General features: G+C 50.1%; 8 protein-coding genes across 8 annotated transcripts; 5 read left to right on the forward strand and 3 right to left on the reverse strand.

The window, feature by feature from the left end:
- Window positions 1-5955: 5955 nt before the first annotated feature.
- On the forward strand, window positions 5956-8085 carry dspD (putative protein-tyrosine phosphatase; the record flags this gene model as incomplete). Its single annotated transcript, XM_026761921.1, has 1 exon — window positions 5956-8085. One exon carries the CDS (start codon window positions 5956-5958, stop codon window positions 8083-8085), a length of 2130 nt encoding a protein of 709 aa, XP_026618919.1.
- Window positions 8086-8911: 826 nt separating this feature from the next.
- On the forward strand, window positions 8912-10183 carry CDV56_108374 (putative S-adenosylmethionine-dependent methyltransferase; the record flags this gene model as incomplete). The annotated part of the gene is made up of 2 exons (XM_026761993.1): window positions 8912-8970; window positions 9127-10183. The coding sequence occupies 2 exons, from the start codon at window positions 8912-8914 to the stop codon at window positions 10181-10183; spliced, it is 1116 nt and encodes a 371-aa protein (XP_026618920.1).
- Window positions 10184-10279: 96 nt separating this feature from the next.
- CDV56_108406 (putative nicotinamide N-methyltransferase) lies at window positions 10280-11378 on the reverse strand (the record flags this gene model as incomplete). The annotated part of the gene is made up of 2 exons (XM_026762025.1): window positions 10280-10815; window positions 10892-11378. The coding sequence occupies 2 exons, from the start codon at window positions 11376-11378 to the stop codon at window positions 10280-10282; spliced, it is 1023 nt and encodes a 340-aa protein (XP_026618921.1).
- A 2344-nt stretch (window positions 11379-13722) lies between these two features.
- CDV56_108493 (putative C2H2 finger domain protein) lies at window positions 13723-15373 on the forward strand (the record flags this gene model as incomplete). Its single annotated transcript, XM_026762112.1, has 2 exons — window positions 13723-14444; window positions 14530-15373. 2 exons carry the CDS (start codon window positions 13723-13725, stop codon window positions 15371-15373), a joined length of 1566 nt encoding a protein of 521 aa, XP_026618922.1.
- A 2785-nt stretch (window positions 15374-18158) lies between these two features.
- On the reverse strand, window positions 18159-19553 carry CDV56_108602 (uncharacterized protein; the record flags this gene model as incomplete). Its single annotated transcript, XM_026762221.1, has 1 exon — window positions 18159-19553. One exon carries the CDS (start codon window positions 19551-19553, stop codon window positions 18159-18161), a length of 1395 nt encoding a protein of 464 aa, XP_026618923.1.
- A 651-nt stretch (window positions 19554-20204) lies between these two features.
- On the reverse strand, window positions 20205-20756 carry CDV56_108650 (uncharacterized protein; the record flags this gene model as incomplete). Its single annotated transcript, XM_026762269.1, has 1 exon — window positions 20205-20756. The coding sequence occupies one exon, from the start codon at window positions 20754-20756 to the stop codon at window positions 20205-20207; it is 552 nt and encodes a 183-aa protein (XP_026618924.1).
- Window positions 20757-21149: 393 nt separating this feature from the next.
- On the forward strand, window positions 21150-21653 carry pam18 (putative mitochondrial DnaJ chaperone (Tim14); the record flags this gene model as incomplete). The annotated part of the gene is made up of 4 exons (XM_026762287.1): window positions 21150-21200; window positions 21270-21343; window positions 21407-21460; window positions 21515-21653. 4 exons carry the CDS (start codon window positions 21150-21152, stop codon window positions 21651-21653), a joined length of 318 nt encoding a protein of 105 aa, XP_026618925.1.
- Window positions 21654-23298: 1645 nt separating this feature from the next.
- atrR (transcription factor atrR) lies at window positions 23299-26348 on the forward strand (the record flags this gene model as incomplete). Its single annotated transcript, XM_026762340.1, has 6 exons — window positions 23299-23499; window positions 23567-24137; window positions 24197-24693; window positions 24754-24929; window positions 24982-25545; window positions 25607-26348. 6 exons carry the CDS (start codon window positions 23299-23301, stop codon window positions 26346-26348), a joined length of 2751 nt encoding a protein of 916 aa, XP_026618926.1.
- Window positions 26349-26406: the final 58 nt, after the last annotated feature.

A 26406-nucleotide genomic window follows, 5' to 3' on the forward strand; every position in this document is an offset into this window, starting at 1 on the left:
AGGAGAAATGACATACGGCTTGCAAGACTTGAAAAGGCGAGGGAGTTCAGGTCATAAGAATGCGGTTGATTCGTTGCGTCCGGTAGAAAATATAGAGACGCTATGGTGATGGATAGATAGATCTCGCGACACAGGAAACCGGGATAATTCCAACACAGTCAGTGTTTGAAAAGAAGTGGATAAGAAGGAGCCGTTGAAAATATGACACAAAACCCTAAGAGCCGAGCAAACTATGCGTTTTTCCCTCCTCCTCCTCTTTTCTTTCTCTGAGACTGTCTCCCTCTTTTACATAAAGTGGACATAGTTTCTGGAGCAACAACAAACAAATGAAGCCGCTGAACCATGGTTTATGAAGTCTCGATCCTTGGTCCAAGCTTCTGAAATGGTGTTGAGGAAATTTCTAAGCTCAATTTGACTGTCTGTCCCCACGAGTTTGGTGTTCAGGAAGCCCATCTGAGGCCGATATGAAATGCTTCCATGAGTTAGCAGACCGACAGTTCGACTGTTAGGTAATTGGCATCCAGGTCGGCGCCGACCTGGACTGCCACGTAATCCTGCTAAATTGCTTGCTCAATCAGAGCATATCATAGCCATTTGAATGATCCAAGCTTGATACAGGTCTAAGTCGCCCGCCGCGGATACACAACACGAAGTTCGCATCGCTTACCTTCCGAGACAAGCCCCCTTACTTCACTTTACACGTCTGCTGCAGTGTGTCATCATCGATTGGCAGAGAGTTTCCTTAAGGGGAGAACCAGATCATGTTTCTAAACTCGATATTGTCAGGGAATGAGAAAGAGAAGGCCAAGCTCTTATCTGAAGTGATAACTGGGGCAAGGTTCCTTCAGAGAGTACCTCCTGATTAGAGCCCGAAATGATGTAGTCACACTGAGGCTCAGTTCATGCTGAAAAAGGACGAGACATGGCGTACGTGTGGCTAGTTGAGGTGGTCATGTATGCGTATATGCATTGAATCTGTCCACATCAAACAGGGCTGAGTACATAGCTGGTACCTCCTATCACTCAGTAAGGATTTGAAAAGTATAGAAGATCTTGATCACTAAGAAACTATAGGACGATAGTATCAGCATTCTTATTCCAGAGGAATCCTTGAATAGCTTACCTGAAGCACACAATAACATATGGGGCGAGTTTGTGATGGTCTTCTCAGTTCTCATGCTTCAGGAAGATTCTCTTCGTCCTCGGAAATTATACCTGACGTTTGATGGCTGATGTGCCTCAAGTTAGAATTGTTTCAAATACGACAAGGGTTCTGGAGTTTCAGATTCGACAGAAGCAAGAAGAAGTGAGCAGTATCTTGGCTCTTCCTGGGACGTAGAAGCTGTCCTCGTGATGATCCATAAGCCGGTGCTCTGACTATGCAATCCGAATTCATTGACCTATTACTGGATCAAGATTGCATCATACGACCTTCCTCGGCTCATACGTTCCAGGAGGCTATCGTCTGGCTGGCCTATCTGAATCGGCTACCTCCCTGTGTAGAGTTGGATATTATTGAGCTCAGTCATCACATTCATCAAGTGCACAGGGCGATGAAGACCCCAGAATAGGCGACTGGGTGGACCCCATCGCTATGCCAACGAGTCAACGACAATGAGTTTAATCGATAGTGGTGGTGCGCCATGTAGATAATTCGTGATTTAATTCAATCGTAACGCAAATCCGAGTGATAACTCGTACCGAATCCCGAATCCGGAGTAAATGATACTAGAGAGACGCTTTACGGGGCCAAGGGGCTGTACGCCGTCTGGAGTATATTGGCCTGATGTGCGGGATTATGGTAGGCGAATCTGAAACATATTCTGAATCCTCAAATGGCACTACTTGGCGCTAAAAGAGCCAGAGCTCTCGGACTGAAGCTCTGACCAAGTGGCCCTGATGCTTGAGGAGAACCGTTGGTGCTAGATAGTCTGAGACATGAATGATCAGTCGATGACGCAGTCTGATGGAGCCGCTACACTTGGAATGCGATAATCGATTATCGAGCCGAAGCAACGCATACGGGTCCTCGGTAGTTTCATTCAGCATTTGACTTTGGATGGTGCAGATCAAAGTCGACATGAGCAATCAACGCCATACTGTCCGTAGCTTGTATCAAACATGACTCTGCGATTCGAGTAATAATAGGGCGCAATTAAGGCTAACTCCACAGTATCCCTGCTTGATTGACGTTTGAGGTCGAACGGGAGGTCCAAGTTCTTGGAAAAAAGTGACGGTTCACTTCATAATCATGAGGTGGTTCAACATCAACTGTGTTTCAGAATGACCGAATAGCCACGTGGAAGAGATGACAGCCTGGATTCCACCTTGATAGGAACTGGAAGATGAAACTGTGCACAGGACACAGCAAGAATTGCGTCCCACTGTCAGAAGACGAATTGAGCCCGACAATCACAATCTTGAGTCAGTAGCTGCTTCGTACTCCAGTGGAGAAGAAGCGGCGCTTATCCTTCATAGTGAAGCAAAAGACCCATTGAGACCGGGGATACCTCACTCAACCATGAAAGCGTTGCCCATAATAAAAAGATGATCGGATGCCATCTCTTCGTCGATCAAGACAATCAAGTTGGTCAGAGACGGCAGTACTACTCTGTACTACTACTCCTGATGTTGCTGTCACCGTTAATGAGCAAGCGACAACACGTGACAGGCTCCGGGTCCTAGAGTTGGAACTAGCGGCTTAGCATCTGCTGTGGTGTGTTTCAGAAAATGCCAACCTCCTCTGAAGTTCGAGTTAGAGCGCACCACTATTGATAAGGTCAACTAGTTTGCCTCTAGCCTGTTTCACAATTCAATCCCACAGAACAGAAGGCGAATTTCATTCTGTCTTTCTCGGTTTCTCCTGAATAACCAGACAATTCAGTGGGAAGATCTCGCTTTCATGATCATCAGACAAGCAAAGTCTTGGTATATAGAGACACATTCAAACAGGCATTCCAGTCAGGATTTAGAACACAGCGTCGCGAGTTTCCATGTTGTTGTTTTTGTTGTGTGGTCTTGTGGATCGAAGTTCAAATCGCAGCCTAGTCCCTATCCTTGTGATTTGCTCAGGAGTACTGATTCTCCTCCCCTGTCCTTCTCGCCAATGACGCCTTCCAGGGACGCGTCCAGGACGATCTCGATGCGATCCTATGGTAGAATGGCCATTTTTCGTTTCACTTTTGTTCAGAATCGGTTCAATCGAGGCACATGGAATAATATGCCGGTTACAGAGCTTCTCTGCCGAATTACCAGCTGCCTAACTAGGTAACCTAGTACCTGATTTTTGCGCAGGAATTTCGAAAATGTTCATTGATCTTTACCATTTTATTGTGTGCCCATATCTTTTCAGCTTTAGTGCTTCATCTCCTGCGTCAATTGACTGAATGCAGCCAATTATCATAATAAATAACAATCCAATCTCTGCTCCGGTGCTCCCTCAACCAGCTCGTTTTAAGCCCTTAATAGAAGCAAACAGCCGCGGAAACCAGAGAACCGTGCACTAGCAAGCGGGGGTCAAATGGGCAGCAGATTTGGAATTCATCCTTTGTGGCTTTCTGATAGATACTCGTCAATCTGTGATTTCTGCTTCGGGGGATTTCTTTATGATCTTCAGCAATCGTTCTGTGCTTCTTCTGGAAAAAGATCTTTCTGCTTGTTGTACTCCGTACCTTCTTCGAGTTTCCTTCACCATTGGCCGGATATGGAGAGTTGTTGCTTGCCTGCGGGCACGTAAGCTGGGTATGGAGCATGGAGTCATGAAAATCCTGTCCGGATCTAGTACGACTGTGGCATAGACCCGTGTTGAGTCGTGATACCCCGATCCAAACGGAGAGGAACCTTAAGCCTTTGAGGACAACAAGAAGAGGATAGATACTTAGCACTTTATCTGCACTATTTGTTTGATAATTGACTTTGTCGTCGTTTGTTTGCTACCAGCACAGTCCTTTGTTTTGAATATTTCTAATAGAATAGCCCTTCTATCGATCTGTCTCTCGGTTTTGACATCTGCCACGCCATCGACCTTTCCCGATCTTGTCTTTTACTTTCTTTGTCAGTCCTAGCCTTCCAATTCTTTCGCCCCAGTAGCATCGATTGTGGAGCCCGTTTCTGTAAAGGTATTGGAGTTGCACCTGACCCTTCTTGCTTGAAGAGGAAACAAGAGGAAGATCCAAAGGGGAAGCCCGAAGACCCTTTTTCGATTTTTCGAAGAGGAAGCTGAAACAAGGAAACCTTCCATTCAGGACTGTAACGGGTATGGGCTCCATTCACCGGATTGGTGTGGTCTGGGATTCTTAGGTTGTTTACATAGCCAGATCCTCGAAATGTTGCATCAGAATTATGCTTACCCACCTGCCCCGATTCCAGTGCCATCATCAGCTAGAATGATCAGGAAACTTGGTGAGAAGAGTAGCAATACAGGAGCAAACCGACTCTTCCTCAGTTCCTTTGTACAATCTACATCAGACATAGGACAGCCCGGCTAGCTGATACGCTCGTGTTGGCAGGATCCAGTATCTGATTTGCGTGCTCTTTGGCGCCCGTGATGCACATACCAGCCTCCCATATCAAGCCTGGGCGGCTAAATTTAGAGCTGCAGGCGCTAAATGTCCCGCTGTACTGCAATCTGATTGGTCTCCCACTTCTGGCTGACTGGGGTTAGTCCATATCTGCTCCACAGCTGGAAGTATTTTGATAGGCTGTCCATTAGAACGCAGGCCGCCATCCTGCCGGGGCTGTTTCCAATCACTTTTTTCTCCTTCCCGTTGGCTCAAACTGCTGTTCCGGCGCTGTTTTATTCTTAGTGATCTCTCTGCGTTTTATTATGATTATGATTATGATTTTATTACTACTATTATTTATCTTTTTTTTCTCTCTACAGTTTTATGATGGTTTTTCTGTGACTACTGAGGTAAGGTAACAAGTCGTTCCTCCTCCTCTGCCCACACTTATCGCGGGTCATTGTTGGAGGAACCTCTTTCGTTTCCCTCTCGTCCTCGTCTCTTCTCCTCTACTCTTCTCTTCTCTCTTTCCCCCTCCCTCCGTCTCCCCTCCTCTTTGTCTTTCTCCCCTCCTTCTTGATAGGATCCTTTCCTACATACTCGACTCGCCCTCAATCTCTCGTCTGGGTTGTGGGCAGTCGGTTCCCTCCCTTCTCATTGAGCTCAGACCTGGGATAGTACTTTCGATACCCTATTCATTTCGTCATTCCCCGGAGGAACGACTGCCCATAGAAGACACCGGGCGGCAATTCATCTCTTCCCAGTCCTTTGCCAAAACTGAACGGATTATAGCCATCTTTACTACTATATCTTTATTCTTCTTTGACAGGCTCCGTTGTTGGTCTCTACCTATTTGTCCGGCTTTCTTCCTGTTTCAACAATACAATCCTTTATCCGCTTCGGGATTGGCATATTTCAAAGAGGAAACGGTCCTCTTGTGGCATTCCTTGGTATGTTCGACATTGTCTCAAGAGTACATCCGCCCCGCCGGATGGCTCTATCCTCTCTCTGTCTACCTCTCTTTCTCAGTCTCTCTCTGTCAAAGCATTTGTTCCTTTTCTCGCCTATTTGATCTTTGCTTACTCGTCCTTGATGAAGTTAATGGCCTTTTGATCCCTCCTTCTCATTCTTCAATAGCTTTGTTATTGTCGTTCGTTCTATACTTCAGTCTGATCGTCAGCCTGGTCTCACTCCTTGCAGCCGTGTTTGCTTCATTCTTCCACTTTGGGATACTTATGTTTTGAGAAAGCGAACGGAAGTTGGGAACATGGACGCTGATCGCTCTTCGTCGAAAAGGTCGTTTGCGCAGGTAGCAAGTGCGACACTTCTTTCTCTTCAACTGTCTGGATGCAATCAGTGTACATCAGCTTTTGCACCAGCACCTCGCGAGAGCTGCGATCCTGAGAGGGTGTCCCCTTTCAAACGCAGATCTACTTCAAGGCCTTGGTCCATCATGCCTGTGCAAACTAGCCCACCGTCACTCCCGGACTCGTTCCCGTCCTTGATGTCGGTATTCGGTGGAATCTCGCCCAAATTCGCCGAGAGGGAGGAGCATAGCACAGCACTCAAACCTCTCAGAGTTCCTCCACATGTTACCGTCAATACATCTCGGCGCCCACTTCCATTTCGGCATCGGGCGAGTATCTCGTCGTCCGTGACTTCGGGATCCGCAGATTCGTCTCCTACCACTACTATCTCTACGTTCGACTCGCCATTAGCCACAGATACCACCCCCAGCTCTTCGCCCGAGTCTCCGTCGGCAATGCCGTTGTCGTTTCCCAAATTCATGCCACCCTTGCGCAATATCGAAAATCAATCGCTCTCCGCAGAGCAAAGCACCATGTCCAGACCCTCGCCGGATGCACCAAACCGAGCGCGTCCGGATTCTCCAGGTCGGCGGGCGCGGAATCTCAAGAATCTTTCATTGAGAATGCCTCCGCCGTCGCAATCGTCGCGCCCAGCGATTGCAACAGCCTCGGTAGTTGAGACAGGCTCACAACGCAATCTTTCCGCTCCACCCTCGCCAGCGCATATCCCTCCCAAAAGCAGCCGACGAAAGCCTGCAAATCTCACTATCCAAACTCCTGGGTTTGACAGATCCTTCTCCAGCAATGTTATGGAAATGGTCCCACCAACACCTGGTGGCCTCCATTCATTGAGACATACCGAGTCTTCACCTTCTCTGACTTCAGTATTCTCGCCGTCTTTTGGTCCAAAGGGAGGCATGCAATTGCCGCGACCAGTGACGCACCATGGGAGCCGACGTCCGTCAGGTGCTTCGGAACACAATCTGTCCCCACTACAGTCGGCCGTCGAAGAGGGCTCACCTGCGGGTGGAGTCCTGCATGAACTTGAGGAAGAAGAAGACCACCTAGACTCGAGAGAGTCAACTCGGCGAAACGAGCGCGGCTATCCCAATGGTCCCGTACAAATATACGATTCCGGAGTTTATCTTTATTTGGAGCCGACGATGCAAGAGGCTGCTCAATTCGATGTTGTTGTGAATGTTGCGAAAGAAGTCGCAAACCCATTCGCTAATATACGCGCCAATAATGGAACAGTGATGAGCGCTTGGCGAAGTGCCTCAGGAAGCGCCAAACGATCATCGAGTGCGGAGCCACCGACTGCGATCTCGGAAGTTTCTTTCAAGTCCGCCTTGGAGTATCCTCCATCTGAGACTGAGTCGCCGGTCACACCCCGCAGTGACTCTTCCGGGCCGGAATATATTCACGTAGGCTGGGACCACAATTCTGAGATTTTGGACGACTTGTACCCGCTCTGCGAATTGATCGATTCCCGGATTTCTGAAGGAAAGAAGGTCCTCGTTCACTGTCAACTGGGCGCTAGCCGATCGGCCTCTCTAGTGATTGCCTACGGCCTTTACAAAAACAGGCACCTGGACTTTAATTCCATGTACGACATCGTGAAGGGACGGAGTCGCTGGGTTGGGCCCAACATGAGTCTCATCTATCAACTGACCGATTTTCGGTCTAGGCTGCAGCAGGGTGGTCCATCCAAGCCTGCGCCCGAGGAATGGTTTGTGCATGGACCTCGAAGAGGTTCTGAACCCCAACCTTCGGGGTCTGGAAGGACAACAGAAGCGAGTTTTACGCCTCCAGGCTGTGGCAGCTCCAGCTCAGGCTACTCTAGGCTCGCAGCCCCAGCTGGTCAGTCACAGACGTCCTCGAGTACTCTCTCTGTGCCCTCGACAGAGCAATTTACGCCCCCGTCAACTAGCGGCTGGAGGACTCCCAAATCTTTGTCTCACAAGCGAAGCTTGTCTCCTCGTCCTTTGCCCCTTCGCCAGCGATTTGACACGGTACAGACGGCTGCAAAGGATGCTAGGACGCGCTCTCTGGCACCGGCAGATGTCTTTGAAAGAGACGCTGTCGAGGATCCGCTGGGTTTGTTTTCTCCGCGGACGAGCCAATTCCTGGCACCGTCTCTTGCTCCTCCATTCCCAGACGGGTTGGAAGATCGCCTTCCTGGCGGCCTTCATTTCGGGACACAGACGGCAGACCCTCGATCTCCCCCTCCTGGGACCGAGCGACTCATAATGAGGAATATTGATGAATTTCTGTAAAACTGCCTTAAGGGTTTTTAAGACAGACAGCCTGTCTCTGCCGTGATGCTTCGGGGTTACGTCGGAGAAATGATTCTATGACATGATTCTTTTCATCTTCATTCTTTGAGCATTACTTTCGCTCCACCTCTTCCATCTACCAGGCCACATTCTTTCTCTCCTTTCCCTTCATTTCATTTTCATTTCTTTGCCATTTCCTTCCACTTTCGTTTGATCTTCGTTTATTTACCCTTATGTTCTCTATATTTTTGATGACTCGATGACCAAAGCAGGCTTTGATGTCGTGATTTGCATTCTTATTCCCAACCTTTATCAGCATTTTTTCCTCGACCAGTGAGTGACTGGTCGAGTGGAGGCCTTCTTGTTGCTTCATTCAGCATCGACTCGATCTCGCATGCTTTTTGGTCGAACGGCGTCCTGGGTGTTTCAAAAGAACAAAGTGCGGCATTGTTTGCCTATAACTGTAATATTAGTGGTGGTCTGTGTAGCCATTGCTTCAATATTCGAGAAGCGTTTGGCGTGGTGCTCATCTGATCACATTCGTTGTTTGCACCCTGTTGGTGTGATTGCATTTCAGAGAACGGCGAACGCGGAATACCCATTGAACAGTATCCTTGCAACAAATTAACTGAATGATTATTGTTGAAATACTCACTGAAGTAGATTCCTGACTCTTGTGGCCCGTGATACTGTAGTCTTATCCACAGCGGGCCGAAGCACCCCGAGCCACTTCACGTCATCCACTGATTTTAAGTCCGTATCAACTTTTCATCGCTACTGCTATAGTAGTCCAATAGCATTGCACAGCGAACTCCCGCGCGAAATCATGGCAGACGAGAATCATCCGGCACACCTCTCTCCCAGCGAACTGGGCACGAAGAATTAGTAGGTGGCATCATCAATCAACCTTTCAGCAAAAATTTCCCAGCCCTACCCCGCGTACCCCTCCATCCGCACGTCAAAAAGAACAAAAAAAAAAAAAAAAAAAAACGACTCCGCCAATCCCTCTTGATCCATTCCCCTTGCTAATACTCAATGTAGCTGGGAAACGTACTACGCCCGAACCCTCACCCACCTCTCAAGTCAACACCAGCCAAACGCCCGACCAACCCCTACCGCCGACTCGTCCGACCCCGAATCCGAATCCGAATCCGGATCCGTCGACGACGACTCCGACCCAGGCACATCCTGGTTCTCGGAGCACAACGCCCCCGAGAAAGTCCTCGGCTTCCTAACAAACAAAAACTTCCCGCTCGCGCCGTGCAACACCCTCCCCGCAGCCGCAGCCGCAAGCGCGAAAACGAAAACGAAAACGAAAAAGGCGCTCAGCGATGAGGAGAGGCGCAGGCAGCCGAGCATCCTGGACCTGGGCACGGGGAACGGGAGCATGCTGGCGCTGTTGAGGAAGAGAGGCGGGTTCCGGGGTGTGATGGTCGGGGTGGATTATTCGGCGCGGAGTGTGGAGTTGGCGAGGGAGTTGCAGCGGTTGAAGATTCATTCGGCGTATTTGAGTGGGAGTGATTCTGATGGGGAGGAGGAGGAGGAAGAAGAGGAAGAAGAGGATGTGGTTGTTTCGAATGGGGCTGAGACTGCGCAGGCGGTTCCTGTACCTGGGGAGGATAAGGAGATGGAGATTCGGTTTGAGGAGTGGGATATTTTGAATTCGGAGGGGGAGTTGGGCGAGGAGGGTCGGTTGGACTGGTTCCCGTATGCGCGGGGCGGGTTTGATATCGTGCTTGATAAGGGGACGTTTGATGCTGTTTCGTTGTCGGAGGAGGTGGTGGTTGAGGAGCAGAGGGAGGGGAATGAGGCTGCGGCTTCGGCTGAAGCTTCGGCTGGGGGGAAGGTGATCCAGCGCCGTGTGTGTGAGCGGTATCCGGGTATTGCGCGCAGGTTAGTGCGCAAGGGCGGGTTCCTGGTCGTGACGAGTTGCAATTGGACCGAGGAGGAGTTGGTTCGCTGGTTTACGGGCGAGGAGGCGAAGGGTTCTGGCTCTGATCGGTTGGAGGTCTGGGGCCGTGTGGCATATCCCAAGTTTAGATTTGGAGGGCAGGAGGGCCAGGGTGTTTGCACGGTGTGTTTTCAGAGGGTAAACTAGATAGAACTTTTGGATGTCTATCTCTATATTCATTATGCAAATCATCATTCATAACACATCCCTAAAAGGAGCTCTCGGTAGTGCCATATGCATGAGTTATGACTCCTGGGCCCTTTTCAGGGAGGCAACAACACACCACCTCTTCCTGTTCTCCGGTCCCTCGCCCTCTCTCACAGGCACCCAATCTCTGCGGACCTCTTTGCCTTCTGCTGTTGCCGAGTTTAGATCCCGCTCATGGATCCTTTCAATCTCTAAACCATTCTGCACTGCGGTCTCGAAGAAACCGGCAACAATTGCACGACCTGTGTGGAACCCAGCAACGACCCAGATCCGACCTCCAGGGGCCAAGAACCATAGCATGGTCCGCACGAGATTCTCATGCTGAGATCGCATCCAGTAGCAGTCCGCGGCGATGATACGAGTGAAGGCACCCTTGTTCCGAAGGGCAAAAGAGTCGTCGAGAACGCCCCATGCGTGCGGTTGAATGGAAACATTGGTCGTACTGGTCTTGGGGATGTTGTGACTCATATTGAATTGGATGGCGCCTGAGAATGCTGGGGATGACGGATGGTCGGTCACGGTGACTTTTGATGCTTGAGCGAGCGCACAAACCAGCGAGGGGAGTGCGGCGCCTGCAATCCAACGATCGAGCATTGTGAGAAACAAGTCGCATTTGCTACAAATAATACGGGCTGTGTCTCTACCTACCGGCACCTAACTCCAGAACACTTTCTCCTTTGGCCTTCCACATTGCTGTATCGGTGTCTGCATCCTCAGATCGGACATCCGCGTTCTCCACCCCCTCCGCGACAACCATGGCTGCACTCCAGAGGATGTGGGCAAACAGCTTTCTCCCTTCCTCAACCTGATTCACCTTGCCTTCTTGCGATAGGCCGGCCGCATTCTCTTCGCTCCGTTTCTCACTGAGGCTCGGGTACGAAGGAACCATGATTTCTAGGTCTCCATAGCGCGGGGACGAGTAGAGCAGGTGTTGCCCGGGGTCGCCGTGAAACGAGGGCGCATCTTCAGGCAATAAGTGAGGGAGGAAGGCACTAAAGATGTCATCGGGTGATTCTTCGCAGTCTACGTCGTCTTCATCTTGAAATTTGGGGCCTGGTGCAGAAGCTGAAGGAGATGATGTAGGATGGAGGGGTGCGTGACGGCGCTGGAGGGGTCGAAGCCGAGAATGGAGCATTTCGGCGGGATGGCGGAGGTAGCAGTAGCCAAAAAAAGGCCAGGAATTCTTATAGAGCTGCGAGAAGTCAATAAAGCTGTTATAAGTAAGTAGTTCTGTGTTTTGTTAGTAAGGAGCAAATGTTGATAAATTTAAAGCATTTCTCTGCTCTTGAGGGAAAAAGTGGGAACTGAATGTTTTGCATTGTTTGGTTCGATGGGGACAGAGTCGGCATGATATCAATAGGTACGGAGTACTTCTCACTCCTTCGCAACTGGGATGGACGAGAGTTGTCTTTCAAGAGAGGAATGAAGCCCCGGATAGACGACAAGTCCGTTTAGCACATATAAGAAGCAATGCCATGTTGGATGAGGAGAGGAATCCTGCTGGATGTTTTGCGATCATCAATCAATTGGTCAGTGATACTGTCTCGTAATGGTTGATCTCTAGTTGCCATTAGCATCTTCATATCTAGAATTGAGAAGTTCCTGGTGATCATTGATAGAGGCTTGATGATGGAGCCGACGTATTAAGGTATGTTGAGGCGAGCAACCTACGGAGTAGATAACTTGTGATATGTATGGTTAGTAAGACAGGGTCAGGTGCTTCAATGTGTATGATACAGGTATGGACAGTGACACGGGGAGATACGTGTTTCCCTATCTTGGATGGAGCGAATACAGGGATCAGGTGTCCAATGTACGTACTGTAAGGCACGGATGACATCATTTGTCTCTTGCAAAAGCCCTAGACCGGTCGATGGGAGAGGGATTACCACTAGGTTACAGGTGTGCTCGAGTATTCAGGATACATACGGCCATATGTGGACTTGGACAGTGGAGACAGCATCCCATACAATCGATAGGATGAGGCAATTGCGATAAGTACGGGCAATGGCGGTGCTGGTGGGGCAGTAAGGTCCATAGGTATGTTGTGTCTGAGTAAATTACCTGATTTATTACGCCTAATGATGTGATCTCCTACAAAGTGGTCCTAAAAGTGCCCGTGCGGATGACAGGGCAGCTGATCTCTTGAGTATTCAGTTCAGATCATATATGCGGTACTATGATTGAGCTTTTATTTTGTCTGCTAGAATCCCCTCAGAGCTCATTCCATCTAAATGTTTGACTAGATCTAGTCTAATGCTTGAAAGTTGTTCTGGTGGGATATCATAAGCAGGATCCCTCACAGGATGAATGATATCGGATTCCAGATGCGAAGTGGATCCTATTATGATCACATCACCAGCCAACTACTTACAAGTTATCTACAACCATTCTTTCTTTGTCCTTGTAACTAGTACTTGTATCTATTTCTTGCTGACTCTCGCCCTGTTTTGCCGCTGGCCATTTTCGGCCCCCTTTAGTCAGGAACATGTGCGATATCAAATCAAGTTGATCGAAACTTTTTTTCTTCAGCCAGGGGAGTTCATCACTTTTTTTTTTTTTTTATCCTTCTGTCTAGGTTCAAATAATTTTCCTGCAATCTTCAAGCATCAATAATCTTTCTCTACTTACATACCTACTCTCAGGTCAATTGCATTCTCTCCATTCAGCCAATGTCCACTGCCCAGTGTCCAGAACCCCCGCATCGCCTCAACTAGCGAATTTCCGCTGGAGCCAAAAATTCCCCCCGCAAAAAAAGGACTCACTCTTTAGAGCACGTAGAGCACGGAGTACAGAGCAACTATTTGAGTATTTGTATTATTATTATTATTATCTAGCATTCTCTATTATTATTAGATAGATAGATAGGTGTTTACAGTACGGTTCGTGTTTGGTCTTGACTTTATATCGCTCATGAACTATTATTATTGATTACCTAGTGGATTTCCTAGTTGCAGCAGCAGGTGGATTACTTACTTCCTGACTTACATATCCAAAGGTACCTGGACCTCCTCTTCCTGTCTACGGACCACCAAGTACCAACTACTCTTTCAGCTTCTCCTCTTTCTATCTTCCTTTCCTTCTCTCTCCTCTCCTCTCCTCTCCTCTTCTCTTCCTCCTACATACTCTCTCATCCTCTCGGCTTCAATCTCTGGCATTCTCTCTACTGTACTTTCCAATTGCACATCTCATCATTTGACCTCCAGTCCATATTACTCACTCAGTCAACTATTTCAGGTGACTTTCTCCTCTTATACCCGGCCCAACCACACCACCCTCTCACCACCTTTTTTTTGGGGCGATCACCACCAAACCTTAAACAAAAAAAAAAGAGTTGCCTTACCTACTGCGTTGCGTTCACGGGGCTCTCAGCGATTGCAAGTTCGAGAGTCCACGTATACAGCATGGCTTCGTTCAAGGTATTTCATCTATTTCCCACTTACTCGTCTCGCCTCTCCTCTATATATCAGTCATGAATCATGGCAGACCACGTTAAGATGACCGCGCTAACTGATGTGCCTCCTCCTTATTCGAAGGAATTATCCCTGTCCCGACCACTACCTCAATCTACTCCCCGTCACCATGCCCACTCCATATCCCTTGGAGCGGTCAATCATAATCACCGTGTCACTCGTCGGAAGAGTGTCACCACCGCTGCTGCTGCTAATGCCGCCGCCGCTGTGGTCGCCGCGTCCATGAAGGACACCAATGGGGAACCGATAGGTGTGCCGATGCCTTCTCACCGTCGAGGCAGCACCAGGAGGGGCCTGGAATCCACTTCGGTCGGAGCTCTCTCCGGCTTCGGCCACTATCTCTCCCGGAGCATGAACAGCCCCAGCCAAGAACCCCCGGTCGCTCGCAAACCCTCGCCCAATCATCCCAACAACGGCGCCTCTTCCGTCGCCGCAGCTGGCGGCGAGGAGAGTAGTTCGGACAACAAACCCGTCAACACCAAGAGTCGAAACCGTCGGGCCAGCGAAGGATCGCACTTGGTCAAAGGCGAAGGGAAGCGCGCCTTGGCGGAACTACGGTGCGATCGCTGCGGGAAAGGGTATAAGCATGGCAGCTGCTTGTCCAAGCATATGTGTGTATACTCCCCCCCAAATGCCATCCTGCCGTCTGGCTCGAATCGGAGCAATGCGCCATGTCGGCTCTGTTGCAAGGTCGCCCTCGTGGTCATTTCAGCTCCTCGCGTCTCCCAGTCCCTGCTCATTTTCCCCCTTCTGAGCTTTATCACCCCTCCTGGCGATCCCAGTCGGTTGACGTTTGTGGTTGAAAATCTTTAGGTGGGAACATGACCCGGCATGGGCCATTACTTCGAAGCTACTGATCTCCAAGCATCAGCAAGTTCAGCTGCTGGAGGCCGCGACCGTCCTGGTCAACATGAACCAGGACGGCCCTTCAGAAGGTGCCGAAGCCGAATCGGAGCTGTCATCTGCGTCACCCGACACCTCGTCGGAGCTTCGCGACGGCATCAGCTCGGCGGAAACCACCCCTCCTCCTATGGATGAGGACGACGAGGACGAAGATGACATGGAGATGTCTGGCATGCCCGTGTTCCCGAGCAAACGGTTCAGTGTCGGCAACGCGTCGGCTCATTTTTCCCACTCCTACCAGTCTATTCCCTCGAGCTCCTTCAACGGCAGTGCTCCCTTGCATTCGCCTGCCTTTTCTCACTTCCGGCACTCAAGCATCGACACCCGGCCCTCCACCGCCGAAGCCAAGTTGCACGAAGATGACGAAGCGGATTTGGCCGCTGCCATTGGCCTCTGCAATTTCGGAACGCCGCGCACTGGACCTGTGCCGATGTCCCCTAGCATTCCCCCGGTGCCGCCGCTCCCATCTCGGTACCTCGATCAAAGCAACGGTGCTGGCAGTACCAGTCAAAGCCTGGACCCTCCCGCTGCTGCCAATATCAATCCGTCTCTCACCGAGTCCACCCCGAACATCTTCCTCTCCGTATCATATAACCCATCGCTCTCCTACAAGGTCTCCGACGAGCGGGAAGTGAGAATGGGTGATGCGGATCGCGTGCAAAGACAGAACCGCAATGCCGATGTTGACTTCAGCAACCGTCCCGCTCATGCGGATGACGATGATGACGGCGTCTTTGGTCGCATGGAGGAGTAGAGGTTTGCCGATAAATTCTTTCATCATGTCCCACCACGTTTCCTCTCACCCTCCCTATTATCTCATCTGTCTTATCCTTAAGGGTAAAGGGTACGATGACACAGCTGTGCTTCAGTTTGTGGTATTTACGATGATGTATGAGCATTGTGCGAGTTTTGCTCCGGCGATTTGCCGCTGGTTTCTGCGTGTTTTTTTGAACTTAGCATCCCCATTCGCGTGTAGGACAACTGTCAGGAACTGTATACCCGGGGCTTGCACCCCGATACTCCCTGGGCTTCTGAGATGCATGATGGATATCATTGGTCTGTTTAGCTGCGTCGCATTGGCTCTTCCTATTGGCCTAGCCTCATTTTTTCCTATATCCCGTCCCTCCCTCATTATACCTTTTTCATTGTTCTTGTCTTGGTACAAACCATCTCATGTATCATTGGCCTCTATCACGGTGCCCATCCCCGGCATATGTTTTCCTTCCCCATATACAACAGGACATACCTCATTTGCAGATGTCTACGACTGTCCGCTTTTCCTTGCTCTATGTATACAAATCCCTGGTCGAGTGAGATGTCAATACGACGATATCATATCAAGCAATCATGTATCAACTGTAAAAGTGATTCAATGGGGTTGTGATGAGGTAGCATCGATGTGTAATGGCAGCAGAGGGATGAGAAGTCATGCCAGCACATCCACGAATTAGAATAAATACATGAGTCAACCCAGATCGAAATCTGGTGAGTCTTGAAACCAGATAACACCAACCATGCAAGTACAAAACAAGAATAAAACAGGCCCAGTATCCATGCAATGCAATCATCCATTGTAAGTCGTAATATCATAAGCCGTCAACCTTGTTTCGAAGAAAGCCTTGATCAATCCCCCACAATACCAATCCAAATATGCAAATGTATCATGTTGTCATGAATGTACGTTCCATCATAAAGTCAATGCGCCATGAGTCGAAAATAGCAACTCACGAGCCGCTTATCGCTGAGAACCGAAAGGAAGAATATCTGTGTCTGGTTAGTTCGAGCTGAGAGATATCGTGTCGAGGGGGTGAGACGTACCCATGTGGCTTGTTCTCAGGATGTGTGAGTAGAGAAGGAAGTCTCGTCGGCACCGACAGAGGAGAACGCTGTTGTTTCAATGCAAGACGCACTCTCATGTGTGGGTGGAGAAGGGAAGTCTCGCTGATTGCAAGGGAAGAAGAAGACGAGATGAGCTCTAGTTGGCTCCAGTTAGAGTGCGAGAGTCGGGCGGGTGGAGATGTATGCCGCCGTTTGTATGTTGTAGCAGCCGGCCTTGCGTGACGACGGTTGCGTGAGAATCTGAGAGTCACTGATACAGGTTGAGCTTCAGTGTGTGTTGTAGAGAAGGAAGGCATGTGGCTCAGAGGAGGGCACTTTGTGCTCCGGTTACGAGCTTCGCGATGTGCGAGTAGAGAAGGAAGCCTTTTTGGATCCGTAAGGTAGAAGATTGTTGACGAGCTCGATTTGTTGTTCGAATTGATGTTCCAGATCGAGGTGGGTTGCCAATGCAGAGGCCCGTTGCATTGAGTGTGTGATTGCAGTGGTCAATCTCGCGTTGAATCAATGTAGTCTGTGGTTTGAAGGTCTGAAGGTCTGAAGGTCTGAAGGCGGTGATTTCGCACTGTGAAGGAAGAGTTGGATGAGCTCGGTATGCGAATTGGCGGATTGTCAAGATCAACTAGAGCTGAGTTCTGCCATCGTCGGGCTGAAGTAGGCTAGTAGCCCTTGAGAATGCCGGGTCTTCTCAATTTGTGTAAGACGACCCGCGGGCTGATGCTTGTCCTTCGTATCGAGGTAACGATTGACTCGAGAGTCGTGTGTCAATCGAGGTATGGTCACACTGATCGCTCGCTTGAGATAGAAGAGTTGTATAGAAGTTGGACGAGGGCAAGGAGAACGACGCAACTTCAAGGCTTGAAGTGTAGGCTGAAGTAGCCCTTGAGACTGCCAGGCCCCGAAGTATTCGGGTCAAAGCGCTGTCACACTGATCGCTGGCTTGAGGTTGAGAAGTCGCTTCATGTGTCCATGAGTGGATGATGTGGCAGAACGAAGCTCGAGCAGGAGTACTCATGCAGAGAGAAGAGACGGGGCGAGACAAAAGATGAGAGAGATATGTATCTGTCCGAGTGCTCGCATGGACTCCTGGCCCGAAGTGTTTGGTCAAGGTGTAAAACGTGGTGTCGTTGGTGGTCAAGGTAAAAACGTGGCATTGTCGGGCTCAGTCTCGGACCTTCAACAAGACGAGCAATTCCTTCTCAGAGAGAGAAGAATGAATAAGAACTCACCCCCTTACGGAGAAGGAGAAGAGACCACGATGAATAAGAACTCACCCCCGGAGGGCGGAAAGTCCTATATACCAGGGTGAGTGAAATGCAAATCACGAGGCAAGATCTGAAAAACTCACTGAACAACCACGTTTTACATGCCGTACCGTCACTCACTCCCGAACTCCACCGCCAGACGCACGAACTGACACCATGTCTCTCCTTAAAACCATCCCAACTCGCAAGAAGTCGTGGCGACCCAAGAGTGGCCGGGCCAGCATTCCCCAGAAAGCAACCAGGCTGTGAGACCGAAGGAACAAGGCCGGGAGGTCCAGTCCGAGGACTGGCCCAATGAACCGACCTTGCCTTCTCCGGCTCTTTGCGAGGAAGTTCCCGGAAGAATGACTGGCCCAAGAAGAAAGGGGGGGATACGGAGGCACACATCTTGGTCCCAGTCGACAACTGCGAAGTCAGACCGGCGCAGTACTAGACGAGCTAGTACTGGCCGTAATAGTAGTAAGGAGGCGCTTGGCCGTACATGGGTTGCTGCCAGCCGTACGGCGACGGATACACACCCATAACAGGTGTGGGAGCCGGGCGAGGACCGCCAAATTGCCCTTGCCTCGCGTCTTGAGACGGGACCCTGTTGCCTACAATAAGAGGCCCCCGACTTTGAGTCGGCGCTGGAGGGTCACAGGCGGTTGGACGAGCTGACGGGGAGGGCGGTTCATCCGCCGCCCCGTTCAGACCTTCTTCCCGTTCCCTGTGTCTCCTTGCGTAGCGCTTCCTCTTGGCCTGGCTGGGTCGCTTGCGTCTTCGACTGCCAGAGGTAGGCGCGCCTTCTGCGTCGGCCTCTGGCTCTTCGGCCACCTGCGAACCTGGACAGTCAGGGACCGCAGAAGCGGTATGGCTCTCCCAACCGGCGAGCAAAGCACACACGAGTTGGAGCACCAGAATCGGTGACAGATTCTCCGGGCGGCGGACCACGAGGGCCCACTTCCGGGACGGGTGGAGAGCAGACGAACCGACTACATCGGACGTGCCTTGGGCGGTGTCCGTGAGTCCATCGACGACGCCGTTGGGATTGACCTTCGGCCCTTTGACGGTGCAGAAATCCAGTTCCGGGGACACTGCGACGATCCGCTGGCGCTCCAAACGAGAGATCGCTTTCTCCACCTCAGGGCGGATACTCACGAATCTCCACGTCTGTTGCTCCTCCAACGGGGCCGCAACGCCGGATCTGGTGAGAGGGTCAACGTCGGAGCAGGACACGACCATTCCCGAGGGCATCTTGCCTTCGACCAGAGCGTCCACCTCTTCGTACAGAGATGGAGCACTGTCGGCCGCAAGGTAGTGGGCTACCTTGGGTGTACCCTCGAGAAATTGGCCGAGCCAACCGAGTTTTTCTCCCAGTGCGGAAACACCAAAAGAGACAAGTCCCTTACAAAGGAGCACAATGAAAGCCAATAAGCCCCATGCAACAGCTAGACCGACACGGGAAGACGACGCGGGCGAGTTTGATGCCTCCGTGTCGCAGTCCACGGGACCGGAGTCCACGCAGATCTGCAACACGTCGGCCTCCTCCCACAGCGGGATAACCACGCTGACTGTCGACTTCCGCGTGCCGGTGGCGTTCGGGAAACCTACATGGGCCGCAGGACTTGGGAAACCAGTCGAGCGGACGTACACGAACTCCTTGTGCCCAGGAGCCGTGTACGTGGAGGTTATGGCCTCCGCCAGGTCGTAGATCCCCTTGGCCAAAGCCGTTGCACCCACGGCGTCGGATATGGTCCTCACGAACCTCCCGTGAGGATCATTGTTTCCTGGCACTTGGAAGAATGATCCCCAGAGAGCGAGGAAGATAAATCCTCCGACAAAAGGGAAAAGCATTTTCTGTTGTTCAACAGTACGTTAGCCACCAACACTCAAGTAAGATTCAAAGAGAGAACAGGAAAAGAGAGCACAGCAAAGCTGCTTGGTACTTTTTTATTTAAAAAAAAAAAAAATTAAAACGACGCAGAAAAGCAGTTTGATTTGCTGGAAGAGTTGTCTCGTTGGTTAACGATCAGTGTGATGTGATAAGCTTGGTGATGATGAGGAGAGGAGAGGAGAGAGAAGAAGAAGAAGAAGAAGAGAAGAGGGAGAGGAAGAGATATCTGCGAGCAACACTTACTGTGCGTCGAGGGCGACTCTCATTCACTGTCGAAGGTGAATGTCTCGACAGTGAATGCTGTCAGGGGGCTGGCAGGTGAGCTGGTGCAAGTGAGAGAAAACACCCCCACATATGAGGGACAGAAACACAAGCAAGCAAGAAATTAGTGTCAAAGCCTTGAATTCGAATTGGAATGAAATCATATATGAACACCAGGAGGGCTGGAAAGGTCACACATAGGACAAATGCTCGTCATAAGGTCCTCAGAATATGCTTTTGTGATAGAAAACGGTTGAGACACAGAAAGAAACCTAACTCCACCATGTAAACCCAAGATATCATATCTGATGAAAAGGAAAGCAAGAAAGAATTCAACCAAGGGACACCCTCTAGTCGAGGTCCATTTCCTCCTCGACGCCTCCATCCACCAATAGTCTTGTCTTCTTCTTCTGTCTGAGCTGCTCCTCGCCGACCACTCTGCTTGAAATCTTGCTGACATCCAAAGACTGGCCCTCTTCTCTTTCCCGCAGTTCCTTGCGGATGAGGTGCTCGCCCTCCGCAACGACCCTGCGGTCTTCCTCGCGCTTGCGCTCGCGGGCCAGCTTGCCGCCCAGCCTGCGTTTTGTGAACGCACGCTCTCTGCGGGCTCTGATCTCCTCCACTCTCTCCATGGCCTTGATGGTAGCAGCAACCAGGTTTCTGTCGTACTTGACGGGTGTGTTCCTCTTCTTGGCGAACTGAGACAGCACCAGGGACGAGTCGACAATCATTTCCTTTCCGCGTGCGGCACGGTGAGTCTTGGTCCACTTCAGCTTTCGGGGTTGACGCTTCATCTTGAAGTTCGCATGGCACTTGCTCCGACCTGGAATCGAGTTAGATTTCTTGTCGTGCGTGGGGTGGACGGAGAACTGGGCACTGACAGAATCGGAAAGATTTCGCATCGTTGCGGACGAAGGTGATACCCTTGCTTGGGTATACGGGCCTGTTTGAGGAGTCAGTGCTGAATCCTGATTTCTGGAATCAGGCAGACATTACCTAGAGCAGAAATGACAAGTCTCTACCCTCATTGTGATGTTCTAGGGACTGGTTTATTTAAAAAAGTTGTTATCGTGAAAAGGCGGCTCGAAAATCCGTAGAAACTTTTACAAAGCTTCGAAGCGTGGAGGAGGTGGCGCTAAACCTAAACAGGCATCGCGGCGGCGGTCCGATTTTTATCTCGACAGCGCTCCGATTTTCTCCAACGTCAGAACTTCGATTCCATCTAGACTCCATAACCCATCGATATATTGCTTGTGCTGCTCCCCGCCCTGCTACGTCTTGCAGCTTACTTGAGCATGGCTTCGACTTTTGCTATCGGCCTTGGTGTCGCTACAGCGGCCTTTCTGGTAAGGAAGGAGTTCCGGATGTTACTTTGCGATATATAGTCGGCTCACTGTTCTCTTTTTGTTCTACAGGGTCGCGCCGGTTTCATCGCTCTTCGTCGCTACCAGGGTGGTGTGAACGCTATGGGAAAGGCATTTTACAAGGGGTCGGTCTCATTCATCCTGATCATATAGTTCGAATGAGTCGAGGTTGGCTGACAAGTGCTTAGAGGATTTGAGCCACGCATGACCCGCCGTGAAGCAGCCCTGATCCTGGAACTTCCGTATGTCTACCAAAGCGACACTGTACACCGTCCAGTTTGACTAACAGAGCTCAGCGAGCGAACCCTGAATAAGGACAAGGTCCGCAAGAAGCACCGCCAACTCATGCTGCTGAACCACCCTGATCGTGGCGGAAGCCCTTATCTCGCAACCAAGATCAACGAAGCCAAGGAGTTTTTGGACAAGCACGTTTGATGAATTTATCTACCTCGATAAATCGCCCTCGACAAAATCCGGGACAGATTTCGGTGGGCTAGGATTCTAATCTCGTTTTGAGTATCCGTTCGTCCGTTGTACAAAAGATGACATTGTGGGTGCATAGCGTGGCGTTTGGTTGGATTTTGAGGATGGGATATAAGCATTTTTATAACCCTCCGTGTACTTTCACCGCATATATCCTGACAAGATCGCCGCTCCTGATTGTTTAGTTTTGTGCTTCATCACTGTACTTGACTATTACATATTTGAATCACACTGCATTTAAACCTTACCCGCCTTACACAGTCACTGAACACTTGGTAATAATGCGGAAAGCGATGCTGTTACTTACGAAGAGTCATGAGTTTCGATCCCTGTTGATGTCGATCATTGACAAGGAATGGTTTTGGACTGCTTCAGACCGGACAAATGACACCCTCTGCCAAGGAGATTGAAGGAGAACGAATACGGCGATACGAATTACGAATACGGCCATCTCGGAGGAACCGATGATGGACACTACTACTGAACAAAGAGGAAATTAGGGAGTTGAACCAGGGGCACTCCGTACTCTGGTAGTCTGGTAGATAGATAACCCCTAGGTAGTGATGGCTTCCATCGTAGACTCTTTCAAACACAACCAAGTCTTGTGCGGAGTGCGTCGACCATGGGATCCGTTCTTGATGCTTGATGGATCCTGGATCCTGGATCACGGATGATTCATGGGCTCATGGCTCATCGAGCCACCAGAAACTCGGGAGTGGAAGCAAATGACCACCGCCACTAACCCACCAAGTTCCAGCTGTGGTTTCGCTCGGCTTTCGGGGTTAACGACTTCCGTTGCGATTGTCCCCGCTTAGTCGATTGTGGTTAGTCGCGGAGGGAAGAATGAGAGAACAATGTCTAGTTGAAACTCTGGACTGCTGAAGAGGGAAACATCTGTTCAGCGTCTCAGACTAGATAGAGTTAGAACTGGAGATATCGGTTGGTAGCAGAAACAAAAGGAACAGTCCTCATCCCGTATGGCCAAAAAGCTACAGCCCAAGATTTTGGTGTCAGCCTGTAAGGATTTAGCTGCTCTTTAGTCTCTCAACTTAGTGGTCTTGGTCAACCAAAAGGCAGCACCGTTTGCTACGTAACTGCAATCTACAAACCGAACTATGATTCCTTTCTCTTCCTTCGACGAATTTTATCTTCTTCTCCTTCGTGATATTGCTTGTTGCCTCCACGATACTTAGTCAATAGCATTTCCAATCCACAGCTGACAAGAGGAAAGGATTCTCTCATCCCCCACCTTTGCAGGTGTAGTATTTGGGCTCGCCACGTGCTTGCCTCGGGGCGAAGATTAAGACAGTTGACCATCTTCGCTTCATCCTTTTATTCTTTCTCGGCAGCGTCTGCCGTCTCTACCAGCGATTTTGCGCTGGATGCGATCGTCATCGACGAACCTTAGTCACTCCTTTCACATACTATTCGAATTGGAGCGAATACCAACCTGCTCCTCCCTCCCTTGGCCTCCGAATCTCGGTATCGAAACCCCGCATTGATCAGGTCGCTCGAGTCAGACACCTGTTAATACTCCACTCTGCCACTGGAGAGCGACTTGCTACAACAGGCGTCATCGGACATACATTCAACTGCGATGGACGGTATAGGGGACGGAACAGAGAGCATGGGCTTCGATATGCCCATGCTGATGAATCAGCAACCTCATTTGTTCGGATCATATGGGCATGATGGCTCTCCCGTCGCTCCCATGTTCTCCAATCCCACCTTCCACGATGAACCTTCAATCGGGACGGCGGATGATAACAGTGATGCCAAACGGAGAAGGATTGCGAGGGTGAGTGGAGAACCGCCTCATGCTCCAAAGTCAAGCTTCCCCCGTTGACTTACTGTCTTTGAGGTAGGCCTGCGACATGTGTCGGAAGAAGAAAATCAAATGCGACGGCAAGATGCCCAAATGCTCGCATTGTACCAACTATAAGACGGATTGTGTGTTTACCCAGGTTGAGAAAAAGCGAAATCCTCCTAAAGGGTATGCTTACTTCTCTGCTTCTCGTCTGAATGCCTATGCTGACTTTCGCATCGCGATTAGTGCCAAGTATATCGAGGGCCTTGAAAACCGTTTAGGGAGGATGGAGTCTTTACTACGCCTGACTGGTCTCTTGTCAGAAGACGATGGAGGAAAAACAGACCTTGGAACGCTGGAGAAGCGTCTTGCTGACCGATATCACGCAACTGGTTCCAATAATCCGCATAACCCGCATAAGATCAACATCCCCAGCCAGAGTCAGACCGCCCCGTCACAACAAAATAGCTCATCTCACTATTCTACTCCTCGTGTGGAGTCTCAATCAAGCCCACGCACAGCTGCTACGTCCCCGGAATCGCAAAAGGAGTCAGAGACGGAGGTTGAAGGCCTGTCAGACATGATGTGTTCCCTCGTAACAAATAATTGTGGGGAAACGCGATACATCGGTAACATATCAATAACTTACGCGGTGATTGAGATAAAATACTGACAGTTCTGATCACAGGGTCATCATCAGGTTTCTCGATCTTCTCTCCCAAAGGCATCCAATGGGTCAATGAGAAAACAGGCGACACCTCATTTCAAGACATGATTTCATCAGCCTATGTAGATGATAACAAATGGATGTACTGGAAGCCCGAAATCTTTAGCGATATATTTGCTCGCCGCGTGTTCAAGCCGTTGCCACCGAAGGATGAAGCCATGTCACTTTTCAAAGACTTCTTCGACAACTTCAACTGTATGTTTCCGCTCTATCACGAGCCGACTTTCATGCACCTGGTCGAACGACAATATTCCCGAGATCCTTACGAAGGTTCTGGCTGGTGGGCCAGCATCAACGTTGTGCTAGCCATCGCTCACAGGCTACGAGTCATGAGCAATCTGGTGCCGCAAGAAGAGGACAGGAAAGCTTGGCTGTATTTGAAGAATGCCATGGGAGTGCTGACGGAACTGACCATGCGGAATACGGATCTTCTCAGTGTTCAAGCACTGCTTGGAATGGTATGTTTTAGAAAAAATGTGAGGTACGCATTACGGTTGGTTGTGCTGACAACAAATCAGTCTCTTTTTTTGCAGGGGACTCCAAACCCCCAGCCTTCCTTCTTCTTGGTTGCGGCGGCAATCAGACTATCTCACAGCATCGGTCTCCATAAGAGAGGTTCGGGCTTCGGACTGAACCCAGTGGAAGTTGAACAACGAAAGAGAGTTTTCTGGATTGCCTACCTTCTTGACAAAGAGTAGGTAGAACTAAACCCAATTATCTATCACTTGTGCTAATCTGCCACATAGCATTTGTCTCCGCTCCGGGCGTCCGCCGGTACAAGACGATGACGACATGAATGTCGAATTACCAAGCGACGATCCACCCGACAACATTGGCAATGTCCCATTATCTGACGGTAGAAGCAAGTTTAACTTGTTCCGATCCATGTGTCGCTTCGCTACTATTGAAAGCAAGGTGTACAAACGGCTATACTCCGCCAAAGCCTCAAAACAGTCTGATGGCGAGCTTCTGAATACTATTGGGGATCTCGACAAGGAACTCGAAGACTGGAAGGACAGTATACCCCTGGATTTTCGGCCGGAACATGAAATCAAGGCTTCGCACACCCCTCTCATCCTCCATGTCGTCGTGCTACATTTTGCCTACTATAACTGTTTAACGACCATCCACCGCATGTCTGTGCATCATGGTTATTGGACAAGCCGTCTCTCCAATTACGCTATCCAGGGTTTGAATGCCAGGCCCTTGAATCCTAGGGTCTTCTTATCGGCAGTACTCTGTGTTACTGCTGCCAGGGCGTCTATCAACCTAATCAAATACATTCCGCAGGGTGATTTCGCTTGTGTCTGGTGAGTGCATTGTTCTCAGGAAAAATATCGCACTTTTAAGCTAACGATACTCGATACTCAGGTTGATACTATATTATCCCGTGTCAGCTCTGGTCACACTCTTTGCCAATATTCTCCAGAATCCCAGTGATGCTCGCGCTCGATCAGACGTCAAGTTGATGAATGTAGTCGTCAATTTCCTGTCAACATTGGTCTCGGATGAGTCGAACGGCAGCATTAAGCGAATGCTTGGTCTATGTGGAGAATTTGAGAGGATTGCGAAGGTGGTCCTTGATAGAGCTGAGAAGGAGTCCTATTCGAAAAAGAAACGCAAATCTCCCGAGGAACCGGTCAACTTGCAGCAAAACACCCCCGAAGAGCATCCCGCAACCTCACCCTCGACGACAACGCAGCCCACCCAGGCGGCGTCAAGAAATGTCCCAATGTCGTCGCCGTTGTTCGCTGAAAGTTTGGGCGAACCCGGCTGTAATACTATGGCCAACGATGCAAGTGGTTTTGCCTCTAATGGTGAAATTCCTGGAACGACTGGTATCTCAACCAATGTACCCCCCAACATACAGGCTATGCCCAGAATCGGACAGGAGTTCCAGGACATGCTGAGTCCTGATCCTCTGGAAGGTGTCAGTTTTGCTGATCAGCCACCCTATGCGGCGACCGCAAGTACTCCTTTGTCATCCTTTCAGCAGCCCTTCGTTCCTCAAGATTTGTGGCAGATGCCAATGACCATCGAATGGGACTGGGCAGACATGTCGACAAATTTCCCGGTCTTCGATAACAACGGTCCACCCCAGGGTGGACTGTGATGACAGCCTAACGAATAAACCGAATAACGAATCGGACACCGGCGTGGGAGGCTAATTT

The sequence above is a fragment of the Aspergillus thermomutatus genome (assembly GCF_002237265.1).
Source record: "Aspergillus thermomutatus strain HMR AF 39 chromosome Unknown NODE_2, whole genome shotgun sequence".
In the NCBI taxonomy this organism is placed as follows: domain Eukaryota; kingdom Fungi; phylum Ascomycota; class Eurotiomycetes; order Eurotiales; family Aspergillaceae; genus Aspergillus; species Aspergillus thermomutatus.